Source organism: Pogoniulus pusillus, chromosome 22 (genome assembly GCF_015220805.1).
Source record: "Pogoniulus pusillus isolate bPogPus1 chromosome 22, bPogPus1.pri, whole genome shotgun sequence".
Lineage (NCBI taxonomy): Eukaryota > Metazoa > Chordata > Aves > Piciformes > Lybiidae > Pogoniulus > Pogoniulus pusillus.
This window is the reverse complement of record NC_087285.1, coordinates 1,304,466-1,319,067: the sequence shown is the minus strand read 5'-3', so window position 1 is coordinate 1,319,067 and position 14,602 is coordinate 1,304,466. Positions and strand designations below refer to the sequence as shown.

At 63.7% G+C, this 14,602-nt stretch overlaps 1 protein-coding gene across 2 annotated transcripts in view; it reads right to left on the bottom strand.

Annotated features, from left to right (window-relative positions):
* The window catches only part of ZMAT2 (zinc finger matrin-type 2), a 36,341-nt gene that overhangs the window by 19,476 nt on the left and 2,263 nt on the right, over nt 1-14,602 (bottom strand). Inside the window, exon 1 of one of the 2 annotated variants that reach the window (XM_064161382.1) lies at nt 14,064-14,085. The exons of the other annotated variant lie outside the window; for it this stretch is intronic. Coding sequence (XP_064017452.1) covers nt 14,064-14,066 — 3 coding nt within the window. The 5' untranslated portion in view covers nt 14,067-14,085. Of the gene's footprint in view, nt 1-14,063; nt 14,086-14,602 lie in introns of those variants that run through there. 2 annotated transcript variants of the gene reach the window in all.

Here is a 14,602-nt window from a genome sequence, read left to right as displayed (position 1 = left end):
GGCAGTGGCAGCACACAGAGGGGGTCAGGCAGTGGCAGCACACAGAGGGGGTCAGGCAGTGCAGGCACACAGAGGGGGTCAGGCAGTGCAGGCACACAGAGGGGGTCAGGCAGTGGCAGCACACAGAGGGGTTCAGGCAGTGCAGGCACACAGAGGGGGTCAGGCAGTGCAGGCACACAGAGGGGTTCAGGCAGTGCAGGCACACAGAGGGGTTCAGGCAGTGCAGGCACACAGAGGGGTTCAGGCAGTGCAGGCACACAGAGGGGTTCAGGCAGTGCAGGCACACAGAGGGGTTCAGGCAGTGCAGGCACACAGAGGGGTTCAGGCAGTGGCAGCACACAGAGGGGTTCAGGCAGTGGCAGCACACAGAGGGGTTCAGGCAGTGCAGGCACACAGAGGGGTTCAGGCAGTGGCAGCACACAGAGGGGTTCAGGCAGTGCAGGCACACAGAGGGGTTCAGGCAGTGCAGGCACACAGAGGGGTTCAGGCAGTGCAGGCACACAGAGGGGTTCAGGCAGTGCAGGCACACAGAGGGGTTCAGGCAGTGGCAGCACACAGAGGGGTTCAGGCAGTGCAGGCACACAGAGGGGTTCAGGCAGTGCAGGCACACAGAGGGGGTCAGGCAGTGGCAGCACACAGAGGGGTTCAGGCAGTGCAGGCACACAGAGGGGTTCAGGCTGTGGCAGCACACAGAGGGGTTCAGGCAGTGCAGGCACACAGAGGGGTTCAGGCTGTGGCAGCACACAGAGGGGTTCAGGCAGTGGCAGCACACAGAGGGGTTCAGGCAGTGCAGGCACACAGAGGGGTTCAGGCAGTGGCAGCACACAGAGGGGGTCAGGCAGTGGCAGCACACAGAGGGGTTCAGGCAGTGCAGGCACACAGAGGGGTTCAGGCTGTGGCAGCACACAGAGGGGTTCAGGCTGTGGCAGCACACAGAGGGGTTCAGGCAGTGCAGGCACACAAAGGGGTTCAGGCAGTGGCAGCACACAGAGGGGTTCAGGCAGTGCAGGCACACAGAGGGGGTCAGGCAGTGGCAGCACACAGAGGGGGTCAGGCAGTGCAGGCACACAGAGGGGGTCAGGCAGTGGCAGCACACAGAGGGGGTCAGGCAGTGCAGGCACACAGAGGGGGTCAGGCAGTGCAGGCACACAGAGGGGGTCAGGCAGTGGCAGCACACAGAGGGGTTCAGGCAGTGCAGGCACACAGAGGGGTTCAGGCAGTGGCAGCACACAGAGGGGTTCAGGCAGTGCAGGCACACAGAGGGGGTCAGGCAGTGGCAGCACACAGAGGGGGTCAGGCAGTGCAGGCACACAGAGGGGGTCAGGCAGTGCAGGCACACAGAGGGGGTCAGGCAGTGGCAGCACACAGAGGGGTTCAGGCAGTGCAGGCACACAGAGGGGTTCAGGCAGTGGCAGCACACAGAGGGGGTCAGGCAGTGCAGGCACACAGAGGGGGTCAGGCAGTGCAGGCACACAGAGGGGGTCAGGCAGTGACAGCACACAGAGGGGGTCAGGCAGTGCAGGCACACAGAGGGGGTCAGGCAGTGACAGCACACAGAGGGGGTCAGGCAGTGCAGGCACACAGAGGGGGTCAGGCAGTGACAGCACACAGAGGGGGTCAGGCAGTGGCAGCACACAGAGGGGTTCAGGCAGCGCAGGCACACAGAGGGGTTCAGGCAGTGGCAGCACACAGAGGGGGTCAGGCAGTGGCAGCACACAGAGGGGTTGAGGCAGTGGCAGCACACAGAGGGGTTCAGGCAGTGCAGGCACACAGAGGGGTTCAGGCAGTGGCAGCACACAGAGGGGGTCAGGCAGTGGCAGCACACAGAGGGGGTCAGGCAGTGGCAGCACACAGAGGGGTTCAGGCAGTGCAGGCACACAGAGGGGTTCAGGCAGTGCAGGCACACAGAGGGGTTCAGGCAGTGCAGGCACACAGAGGGGTTCAGGCAGTGCAGGCACACAGAGGGGTTCAGGCAGTGCAGGCACACAGAGGGGTTCAGGCATTGCAGGCACACAGAGGGGTTCAGGCAGTGGCAGCACACAGAGGGGGTCAGGCAGTGCAGGCACACAGAGGGGTTCAGGCAGTGCAGGCACACAGAGGGGGTCAGGCAGTGCAGGCACACAGAGGGGGTCAGGCAGTGCAGGCACACAGAGGGGGTCAGGCAGTGGCAGCACACAGAGGGGTTCAGGCAGTGCAGGCACACAGAGGGGTTCAGGCAGTGCAGGCACACAGAGGGGTTCAGGCAGTGCAGGCACACAGAGGGGTTCAGGCAGTGCAGGCACACAGAGGGGGTCAGGCAGTGCAGGCACACAGAGGGGGTCAGGCAGTGCAGGCACACAGAGGGGGTCAGGCAGTGCAGGCACACAGAGGAGTTCAGGCAGTGGCAGCACACAGAGGGGGTCAGGCAGTGGCAGCACACAGAGGGGGTCAGGCAGTGGCAGCACACAGAGGGGGTCAGGCAGTGCAGGCACACAGAGGGGTTCAGGCAGTGGCAGCACACAGAGGGGGTCAGGCAGTGCAGGCACACAGAGGGGTTCAGGCAGTGGCAGCACACAGAGGGGTTCAGGCAGTGGCAGCACACAGAGGGGGTCAGGCAGTGGCAGCACACAGAGGGGGTCAGGCAGTGCAGGCACACAGAGGGGGTCAGGCAGTGGCAGCACACAGAGGGGTTCAGGCAGTGCAGGCACACAGAGGGGGTCAGGCAGTGCAGGCACACAGAGGGGGTCAGGCAGTGCAGGCACACAGAGGGGTTCAGGCAGTGCAGGCACACAGAGGGGGTCAGGCAGTGCAGGCACACAGAGGGGGTCAGGCAGTGGCGGCACACAGAGGGGGTCAGGCAGTGGCGGCACACAGAGGGGGTCAGGCAGTGCAGGCACACAGAGGGGTTCAGGCAGTGCAGGCACACAGAGGGGGTCAGGCAGTGCAGGCACACAGAGGGGGTCAGGCAGTGCAGGCACACAGAGGGGGTCAGGCAGTGGCGGCACACAGAGGGGGTCAGGCAGTGCGGGAACACAGAGGGGGTCAGGCAGTGCAGGCACACAGAGGGGGTCAGGCAGTGCAGGCACACAGAGGGGGTCAGGGAGTGCAGGCACACAGAGGGGTTCAGGCAGTGGCAGCACCCAGAGGGGGTCAGGCAGTGCAGGCACACAGAGGGGTTCAGGCAGTGCAGGCACACAGACGGGGTCAGGCAGTGCAGGCACACAGAGGGGGTCAGGCAGTGCAGGCACACAGAGGGGGTCAGGCAGTGCAGGCACACAGAGGGGGTCAGGCAGTGGCAGCACACAGAGGGGGTCAGGCAGTGCAGGCACACAGAGGGGTTCAGGCAGTGCAGGCACACAGAGGGGTTCAGGCAGTGCAGGCACACAGAGGGGTTCAGGCAGTGCAGGCACACAGAGGGGTTCAGGCAGTGGCAGCACACAGAGGGGTTCAGGCAGTGCAGGCACACAGAGGGGTACAGGCAGTGGCAGCACACAGAGGGGGTCAGGCAGTGCAGGCACACAGAGGGGTTCAGGCAATGGCAGCACACAGAGGGGTTCAGGCAGTGGCAGCACACAGAGGGGGTCAGGCAGTGGCAGCACACAGAGGGGGTCAGGCAGTGCAGGCACACAGAGGGGGTCAGGCAGTGCAGGCACACAGAGGGGGTCAGGCAGTGGCAGCACACAGAGGGGTTCAGGCAGTGCAGGCACACAGAGGGGGTCAGGCAGTGCAGGCACACAGAGGGGTTCAGGCAGTGCAGGCACACAGAGGGGTTCAGGCAGTGCAGGCACACAGAGGGGTTCAGGCAGTGGCAGCACACAGAGGGGTTCAGGCAGTGGCAGCACACAGAGGGGTTCAGGCAGTGCAGGCACACAGAGGGGTTCAGGCAGTGGCAGCACACAGAGGGCTTCAGGCAGTGGCAGCACACAGAGGGGTTCAGGCAGTGCAGGCACACAGAGGGGTTCAGGCAGTGCAGGCACACAGAGGGGTTCAGGCAGTGCAGGCACACAGAGGGGTTCAGGCAGTGCAGGCACACAGAGGGGTTCAGGCAGTGCAGGCACACAGAGGGGTTCAGGCAGTGGCAGCACACAGAGGGGTTCAGGCAGTGCAGGCACACAGAGGGGTTGAGGCAGTGGCAGCACACAGAGGGGTTCAGGCAGTGCAGGCACACAGAGGGGTCAGGCAGTGCAGGCACACAGAGGGGGTCAGGCAGTGCAGGCACACAGAGGGGGTCAGGCAGTGCAGGCACACAGAGGGGTTCAGGCTGTGGCAGCACACAGAGGGGTTCAGGCAGTGGCAGCACACAGAGGGGTTCAGGCAGTGGCAGCACACAGAGGGGTTCAGGCAGTGCAGGCACACAGAGAGGTTCAGGCAGTGGCAGCACACAGAGGGGTTCAGGCAGTGCAGGCACACAGAGGGGTTCAGGCAGTGCAGGCACACAGAGGGGTTCAGGCAGTGCAGGCACACAGAGGGGGTCAGGCAGTGCAGGCACACAGAGGGGGTCAGGCAGTGCAGGCACACAGAGGGGTTCAGGCTGTGGCAGCACACAGAGGGGTTCAGGCTGTGGCAGCACACAGAGGGGTTCAGGCAGTGCAGGCACACAGAGGGGTTCAGGCAGTGCAGGCACACAGAGGGGGTCAGGCAGTGGCAGCACACAGAGGGGGTCAGGCAGTGCAGGCACACAGAGGGGGTCAGGCAGTGCAGGCACACAGAGGGGGTCAGGCAGTGCAGGCACACAGAGGGGGTCAGGCAGTGCAGGCACACAGAGGGGGTCAGGCAGTGGCAGCACACAGAGGGGTTCAGGCAGTGCAGGCACACAGAGGGGTTCAGGCAGTGGCAGCACACAGAGGGGTTCAGGCAGTGCAGGCACACAGAGGGGGTCAGGCAGTGGCAGCACACAGAGGGGGTCAGGCAGTGCAGGCACACAGAGGGGGTCAGGCAGTGGCAGTACACAGAGGGGTTCAGGCAGTGCAGGCACACAGAGGGGTTCAGGCAGTGCAGGCACACAGAGGGGTTCAGGCAGTGCAGGCACACAGAGGGGGTCAGGCAGTGCAGGCACACAGAGGGGGTCAGGCAGTGGCAGCACACAGAGGGGTTCAGGCAGTGCAGGCACACAGAGGGGTTCAGGCAGTGCAGGCACACAGAGGGGTTCAGGCAGTGCAGGCACACAGAGGGGTTCAGGCAGTGCAGGCACACAGAGGGGGTCAGGCAGTGCAGGCACACAGAGGGGGTCAGGCAGTGCAGGCACACAGAGGGGGTCAGGCAGTGCAGGCACACAGAGGGGTTCAGGCAGTGCAGGCACACAGAGGGGGTCAGGCAGTGGCAGGACACAGAGGGGGTCAGGCAGTGGCAGCACACAGAGGGGGTCAGGCAGTGGCAGCACACAGAGGGGGTCAGGCAGTGCAGGCACACAGAGGGGTTCAGGCAGTGGCAGCACACAGAGGGGGTCAGGCAGTGCAGGCACACAGAGGGGTTCAGGCAGTGGCAGCACACAGAGGGGGTCAGGCAGTGCAGGCACACAGAGGGGGTCAGGCAGTGGCAGCACACAGAGGGGGTCAGGCAGTGCAGGCACACAGAGGGGTTCAGGCAGTGCAGGCACACAGAGGGGGTCAGGCAGTGGCAGCACACAGAGGGGGTCAGGCAGTGCAGGCACACAGAGGGGGTCAGGCAGTGCAGGGACACAGAGGAGGTCAGGCAGTGCAGGCACACAGAGGGGGTCAGGCAGTGGCAGCACACAGAGGGGGTCAGGCAGTGCAGGCACACAGAGGGGGTCAGGCAGTGCAGGCACACAGAGGGGGTCAGGCAGTGGCAGCACACAGAGGGGGTCAGGCAGTGCAGGCACACAGAGGGGGTCAGGCAGTGCAGGGACACAGAGGAGGTCAGGCAGTGCAGGCACACAGAGGGGGTCAGGCAGTGCAGGCACACAGAGGGGGTCAGGCAGTGCAGGCACACAGAGGGGTTCAGGCAGTGGCAGCACACAGAGGGGGTCAGGCAGTGCAGGCACACAGAGGGGGTCAGGCAGTGCAGGCACACAGAGGGGGTCAGGCAGTGCAGGCACACAGAGGGGGTCAGGCAGTGCAGGCACACAGAGGGGGTCAGGCAGTGCAGGCACACAGAGGGGTTCAGGCAGTGGCAGCACACAGAGGGGTTCAGGCAGTGGCAGCACACAGAGGGGTTCAGGCAGTGGCAGCACACAGAGGGGTTCAGGCAGTGGCAGCACACAGAGGGGTTCAGGCAGTGCAGGCACACAGTTGGGTTCAGGCAGTGGCAGCACACAGAGGGGTTCAGGCAGTGCAGGCACACAGAGGGGGTCAGGCAGTGCAGGCACACAGAGGGGGTCAGGCAGTGGCAGCACACAGAGGGGTTGAGGCAGTGGCAGCACACAGAGGGGTTCAGGCAGTGCAGGCACACAGAGGGGTTCAGGCAGTGGCAGCACACAGAGGGGGTCAGGCAGTGGCAGCACACAGAGGGGGTCAGGCAGTGGCAGCACACAGAGGGGTTCAGGCAGTGCAGGCACACAGAGGGGTTCAGGCAGTGCAGGCACACAGAGGGGTTCAGGCAGTGCAGGCACACAGAGGGGTTCAGGCAGTGCAGGCACACAGAGGGGTTCAGGCAGTGCAGGCACACAGAGGGGTTCAGGCAGTGGCAGCACACAGAGGGGGTCAGGCAGTGCAGGCACACAGAGGGGTTCAGGCAGTGCAGGCACACAGAGGGGGTCAGGCAGTGCAGGCACACAGAGGGGGTCAGGCAGTGCAGGCACACAGAGGGGGTCAGGCAGTGGCAGCACACAGAGGGGTTCAGGCAGTGCAGGCACACAGAGGGGTTCAGGCAGTGCAGGCACACAGAGGGGTTCAGGCAGTGCAGGCACACAGAGGGGTTCAGGCAGTGCAGGCACACAGAGGGGGTCAGGCAGTGCAGGCACACAGAGGGGGTCAGGCAGTGCAGGCACACAGAGGGGGTCAGGCAGTGCAGGCACACAGAGGAGTTCAGGCAGTGGCAGCACACAGAGGGGGTCAGGCAGTGGCAGCACACAGAGGGGGTCAGGCAGTGGCAGCACACAGAGGGGGTCAGGCAGTGCAGGCACACAGAGGGGTTCAGGCAGTGGCAGCACACAGAGGGGGTCAGGCAGTGCAGGCACACAGAGGGGTTCAGGCAGTGGCAGCACACAGAGGGGTTCAGGCAGTGGCAGCACACAGAGGGGGTCAGGCAGTGGCAGCACACAGAGGGGGTCAGGCAGTGCAGGCACACAGAGGGGGTCAGGCAGTGGCAGCACACAGAGGGGTTCAGGCAGTGCAGGCACACAGAGGGGGTCAGGCAGTGCAGGCACACAGAGGGGGTCAGGCAGTGCAGGCACACAGAGGGGTTCAGGCAGTGCAGGCACACAGAGGGGGTCAGGCAGTGCAGGCACACAGAGGGGGTCAGGCAGTGGCGGCACACAGAGGGGGTCAGGCAGTGGCGGCACACAGAGGGGGTCAGGCAGTGCAGGCACACAGAGGGGGTCAGGCAGTGCAGGCACACAGAGGGGGTCAGGCAGTGCAGGCACACAGAGGGGGTCAGGCAGTGCAGGCACACAGAGGGGGTCAGGCAGTGGCGGCACACAGAGGGGGTCAGGCAGTGCGGGAACACAGAGGGGGTCAGGCAGTGCAGGCACACAGAGGGGGTCAGGCAGTGCAGGCACACAGAGGGGGTCAGGGAGTGCAGGCACACAGAGGGGTTCAGGCAGTGGCAGCACCCAGAGGGGGTCAGGCAGTGCAGGCACACAGAGGGGTTCAGGCAGTGCAGGCACACAGACGGGGTCAGGCAGTGCAGGCACACAGAGGGGGTCAGGCAGTGCAGGCACACAGAGGGGGTCAGGCAGTGCAGGCACACAGAGGGGGTCAGGCAGTGGCAGCACACAGAGGGGGTCAGGCAGTGCAGGCACACAGAGGGGTTCAGGCAGTGCAGGCACACAGAGGGGTTCAGGCAGTGCAGGCACACAGAGGGGTTCAGGCAGTGCAGGCACACAGAGGGGTTCAGGCAGTGGCAGCACACAGAGGGGTTCAGGCAGTGCAGGCACACAGAGGGGTACAGGCAGTGGCAGCACACAGAGGGGGTCAGGCAGTGCAGGCACACAGAGGGGTTCAGGCAGTGGCAGCACACAGAGGGGTTCAGGCAGTGGCAGCACACAGAGGGGGTCAGGCAGTGGCAGCACACAGAGGGGGTCAGGCAGTGCAGGCACACAGAGGGGGTCAGGCAGTGCAGGCACACAGAGGGGGTCAGGCAGTGGCAGCACACAGAGGGGTTCAGGCAGTGCAGGCACACAGAGGGGGTCAGGCAGTGCAGGCACACAGAGGGGTTCAGGCAGTGCAGGCACACAGAGGGGTTCAGGCAGTGCAGGCACACAGAGGGGTTCAGGCAGTGGCAGCACACAGAGGGGTTCAGGCAGTGGCAGCACACAGAGGGGTTCAGGCAGTGCAGGCACACAGAGGGGTTCAGGCAGTGGCAGCACACAGAGGGGTTCAGGCAGTGGCAGCACACAGAGGGGTTCAGGCAGTGCAGGCACACAGAGGGGTTCAGGCAGTGCAGGCACACAGAGGGGTTCAGGCAGTGCAGGCACACAGAGGGGTTCAGGCAGTGCAGGCACACAGAGGGGTTCAGGCAGTGCAGGCACACAGAGGGGTTCAGGCAGTGCAGGCACACAGAGGGGTTCAGGCAGTGGCAGCACACAGAGGGGTTGAGGCAGTGCAGGCACACAGAGGGGTTGAGGCAGTGGCAGCACACAGAGGGGTTCAGGCAGTGCAGGCACACAGAGGGGTCAGGCAGTGCAGGCACACAGAGGGGGTCAGGCAGTGCAGGCACACAGAGGGGGTCAGGCAGTGCAGGCACACAGAGGGGTTCAGGCTGTGGCAGCACACAGAGGGGTTCAGGCAGTGGCAGCACACAGAGGGGTTCAGGCAGTGGCAGCACACAGAGGGGTTCAGGCAGTGCAGGCACACAGAGGGGTTCAGGCAGTGGCAGCACACAGAGGGGTTCAGGCAGTGCAGGCACACAGAGGGGTTCAGGCAGTGCAGGCACACAGAGGGGTTCAGGCAGTGCAGGCACACAGAGGGGGTCAGGCAGTGCAGGCACACAGAGGGGGTCAGGCAGTGCAGGCACACAGAGGGGTTCAGGCTGTGGCAGCACACAGAGGGGTTCAGGCTGTGGCAGCACACAGAGGGGTTCAGGCAGTGCAGGCACACAAAGGGGTTCAGGCAGTGCAGGCACACAGAGGGGGTCAGGCAGTGGCAGCACACAGAGGGGGTCAGGCAGTGCAGGCACACAGAGGGGGTCAGGCAGTGCAGGCACACAGAGGGGGTCAGGCAGTGCAGGCACACAGAGGGGGTCAGGCAGTGGCAGCACACAGAGGGGTTCAGGCAGTGCAGGCACACAGAGGGGTTCAGGCAGTGGCAGCACACAGAGGGGTTCAGGCAGTGCAGGCACACAGAGGGGGTCAGGCAGTGGCAGCACACAGAGGGGGTCAGGCAGTGCAGGCACACAGAGGGGGTCAGGCAGTGGCAGTACACAGAGGGGTTCAGGCAGTGCAGGCACACAGAGGGGTTCAGGCAGTGCAGGCACACAGAGGGGGTCAGGCAGTGCAGGCACACAGAGGGGGTCAGGCAGTGGCAGCACACAGAGGGGTTCAGGCAGTGCAGGCACACAGAGGGGTTCAGGCAGTGCAGGCACACAGAGGGGTTCAGGCAGTGCAGGCACACAGAGGGGTTCAGGCAGTGCAGGCACACAGAGGGGGTCAGGCAGTGCAGGCACACAGAGGGGGTCAGGCAGTGTAGGCACACAGAGGGGGTCAGGCAGTGCAGGCACACAGAGGGGTTCAGGCAGTGCAGGCACACAGAGGGGGTCAGGCAGTGGCAGGACACAGAGGGGGTCAGGCAGTGGCAGCACACAGAGGGGGTCAGGCAGTGGCAGCACACAGAGGGGGTCAGGCAGTGGCAGCACACAGAGGGGGTCAGGCAGTGGCAGCACACAGAGGGGGTCAGGCAGTGCAGGCACACAGAGGGGTTCAGGCAGTGGCAGCACACAGAGGGGGTCAGGCAGTGCAGGCACACAGAGGGGTTCAGGCAGTGGCAGCACACAGAGGGGGTCAGGCAGTGCAGGCACACAGAGGGGGTCAGGCAGTGGCAGCACACAGAGGGGGTCAGGCAGTGCAGGCACACAGAGGGGGTCAGGCAGTGCAGGCACACAGAGGGGGTCAGGCAGTGGCAGCACACAGAGGGGGTCAGGCAGTGCAGGCACACAGAGGGGGTCAGGCAGTGCAGGGACACAGAGGAGGTCAGGCAGTGCAGGCACACAGAGGGGGTCAGGCAGTGGCAGCACACAGAGGGGGTCAGGCAGTGCAGGCACACAGAGGGGGTCAGGCAGTGCAGGCACACAGAGGGGGTCAGGCAGTGGCAGCACACAGAGGGGGTCAGGCAGTGCAGGCACACAGAGGGGGTCAGGCAGTGCAGGGACACAGAGGAGGTCAGGCAGTGCAGGCACACAGAGGGGGTCAGGCAGTGCAGGCACACAGAGGGGGTCAGGCAGTGCAGGCACACAGAGGGGTTCAGGCAGTGGCAGCACACAGAGGGGGTCAGGCAGTGCAGGCACACAGAGGGGGTCAGGCAGTGCAGGCACACAGAGGGGGTCAGGCAGTGCAGGCACACAGAGGGGGTCAGGCAGTGCAGGCACACAGAGGGGGTCAGGCAGTGCAGGCACACAGAGGGGTTCAGGCAGTGGCAGCACACAGAGGGGTTCAGGCAGTGGCAGCACACAGAGGGGTTCAGGCAGTGGCAGCACACAGAGGGGTTCAGGCAGTGGCAGCACACAGAGGGGTTCAGGCAGTGCAGGCACACAGTTGGGTTCAGGCAGTGGCAGCACACAGAGGGGTTCAGGCAGTGCAGGCACACAGAGGGGGTCAGGCAGTGCAGGCACACAGAGGGGGTCAGGCAGTGGCAGCACACAGAGGGGGTCAGGCAGTGGCAGCACACAGAGGGGGTCAGGCAGTGGCAGCACACAGAGGGGGTCAGGCAGTGGCAGCACACAGAGGGGGTCAGGCAGTGCAGGCACACAGAGGGGGTCAGGCAGTGCAGGCACACAGAGGGGGTCAGGCAGTGCAGGCACACAGAGGGGGTCAGGCAGTGCAGGCACACAGAGGGGTTCAGGCAGTGCAGGCACACAGAGGGGGTCAGGCAGTGGCAGCACACAGAGGGGGTCAGGCAGTGCAGGCACACAGAGGGGTTCAGGCAGTGCAGGCACACAGAGGGGGTCAGGCAGTGCAGGCACACAGAGGGGGTCAGGCAGTGCAGGCACACAGAGGGGGTCAGGCAGTGCAGGCACACAGAGGGGGTCAGGCAGTGCAGGCACACAGAGGGGGTCAGGCAGTGCAGGCACACAGAGGGGGTCAGGCAGTGCAGGCACACAGAGGGGGTCAGGCAGTGCAGGCACACAGAGGGGGTCAGGCAGTGGCAGCACACAGAGGGGGTCAGGCAGTGGCAGCACACAGAGGGGGTCAGGCAGTGGCAGCACACAAAGGGGTTTGGGCTCTCGGCTCCTGCCCAGCTCTGCTTTGTGGAAGCTCTCAGCCTCTGATGCCGCAGCACTCGGTCAGGGCTCAGCTGCCCCGGGCACCGAGCTCCTGCTCTGCCAAGCAGGCACAGGGCTGCCAGTCTGCTACCCAGGAGCTTGGAAGTGGCACCTGAGAGCCCAGCTGAGTCACCAGCAGGTTCCACAAACCCTTCCCGAGAGTCAGGAAAGCCAAGCCCAAGCCCCATTGCTGTGCTCAGGTAGGGCAGCAGCTGGGCAGAGCCTGCTGACAACACAGCAGCAGGGAGGGTCACCAGTGCCCGCTGAAATCACTGCAGCCCCCAAGCTGAGCCTGGCATGAAATCACACAAGGCGAGGGCACAGGATGGGTTGGGCTGGAAAAGCTCTCCAGGGTCATCCAGTCCAACACCAGCCCAACCCCACCGTGGGCACCAAACCATGGCCCCTGGTGCCATGGTCACAGGGTTCTGCAACACCTCCAGCCATGGGGACTCCACCACCTCCCTGGGCAGCCTGTGCCAACCCCTGACCACTCTGGCACCAAAGACATTTTTCCTTCTCTCCAACCCAGCCCTCCCCTGGCACAATCCCAGGCCATTGCCTCTCCTTCCATCACCTGAGACCAGGAGCAGAGCCCAACCCCCACCTGGCTGCAGCCTCTTCTCGGGGAGCTGCAAAGAGCAATGAGCTCTGCCCTCAGCCTCCTCTGCTCCACACCAACCCCCCCAGCTCCCGCAGCTGCCTCTCCCCAGCCCTGCTCTGCAGACTCTGCCCCAGCTTTGGTGCCCTCCTCTGGACCTGCTGCAGCTCCTCAGTGTCCTTCTGGATGTGAGGAGCCCGAAACTGAGACTTGAGGTGTGGCCTCCCCAGTGCACAATCCCTGTCCTGCTCCTGCTGCCCACACCACTGCTGCTCCAGGCCGGGCTGCTGGTGCCCTTTTTGCCCACCTGGGCACACCCTGGCTCACCTTCAGCTGCTGGCACCCAGCACCCCCACGGCCTTTTCCAAAGGGGAACTTCCCAGCAAATGTGCTCCAAGCCTGGAGCCTTCTTGGGGTTGTTGTGTCCCAAGGGCAGGACCTCCCCAGCCCTTGGCACTGTTAAACCTCATTCCTCTGCCCTCAGCCCATGGCTGCAGCCTGGCCAGGTCCCACTGCAGAGCCTCCTATCCTCCTGCCTCCTATCCTCCAGCAGACCAACTCCCACCCAGCTTGGTGTCCTCTGCACACTGCCTGAGGCACCCTTCACCCTCCACCCAGGGCACTGAGCCCTGGGGAGCACCACTGGTGACGGCCACCAGCTGGAGCTAACTCTGTTCCCCACCACTCTGTGGCCTTTGCCATCAGCCAGTTCTTAAGCCAGCAAAGCCTCCACCCATCCAAGCCCGGAGCAGGCAGCTCCTCCAGGAGATGCTGTGGGAAGTGGTGAACTTGGCATGGAATGGAGAGTGCCACAGCCTGTGCGTTCACTCGGGACAAACCCCACTGCAATCTGGCCCCGGAATGATGTGCAGGTGTCTGAAGAGGCAACTGCAGCCCCTCAGGAGCTGCAGAACTGTGCTGAACAAGACAATGCACAAAGAATCTGCCAGCAGCAGTGTAAGTGGAGGTGGAGATGGACATGGAAAACCTGGGAACTGCTGCCAGTGGAGACTGGGAGGGAAACTCTTGGTGCTGCACAAAAGGCTCTTTGGTGCATCTGAAGGAGACTGAGGGCACAGCAGACAGGAGATAGCCCAAAGAGGAAGAGAATCCCCTCTGCTGTGAGGACAGGCTGGGAGTGTGGGGGTCGTCCAGTCTGGAGGGGAGAGGGCTCCAGGGAGACCTTGTGGTAGGCCCCTGGGAAAGGTGGGGATGGTCTGCTTGGCAGAGCCTGTTGTGATGGGACAAGGAGGGGTGGTTGTGAACTGGAGTGGGTTTGGATTGGGTATAAGGAGGAAGGTTTTGGCAAGGAGGGTGGCAAGAGCCTGGCCAGAGGAGTGGGAGCTGCCCTATCCCTGCAACCATTTAGCACTGGTTTGGATGGGGCTCTGAGCAGCCTGCTGGCTGCAGAGGGCTGGCACTGGGTGGCCTTTGGAAGTCCCTGCTAAGCCACAGCATTCTGTGGTCCCACGAATTCAAGTGAGGCCAGCAGGGAGAACACAAAGTCTGTGTTTTTCAGGGGGCAAAGGATCACAGAATGGGTTGGGTTTGGAAGGAACCTTCAAGATCAGGCAGTGCCAACCCCTGCCATGGACAGGGCCACCTCCCACCAGCACAGGGTGCTCAGGGCCTCATCCAGCCTGGCACTGAGCACCTCCCTGGGCAACCTGTGCCAGTCTTTCCCTACCCTCGCTCTCAACAATTTCTTCCTCAGCTCCACTCTCACTCTCCCCTCTCCCAGCTCAAAGCCATTGGCCCTTGTCCTGGCACTCCCAACCCTTGTCCCAAGTCCCTCCCCAGCTCTCCTGCAGCCCCTTCTGGTACAAGAAGGCTGCTCTGAGGGCTCCCTGAAGCCTTCTCCAGCCCCAGCTTGCTCACGTTTTTAGCTCACCATTAGCACTGAGGGCAGAAGTGACAGGAGAGGAAGCCCAGTCCCATGCCAGCCTTCTCTCAGCAAACCAGCTCAGGCTCTTCCCCCACCCCCAGCAGGGTTGGTAGCTCAGGTCTCTGCTGTCTCTGTCTCAGCAGGGCAGTGGGGGGCTCACAGTTTCCTATTAAAGCAAACCAGGCTGGGTGTATTTTAAAGCACCTCAGGGAAGGAAGGACCTCCCCCACCCCCACTCTCCACACTGCCTTCTCCACTCAGCCAAATCAGGAATCCAATCACACTGCCAAGGCAATAAATCCCATCCCAGGCTGGAGCAGCAGCAGAGCCATTTAATGTTCCCTCCTCCAGCAATCCTTCAGCTGGAACCAACAACCACTGCTGGGAGTGGGAAGGCCTGGGGGAGGCATAGAGGCATCTCATGGATCCCCACAGCTTCTGAAGCACTTGAAGCATGTCAGAAAGAGGCTTTGAGAGCCCTTCCCCACCCCCCACCCCCGAGCCTCAGGAAAGGAAATATCAGAGTGTGAACGAGTGTTTGAGGG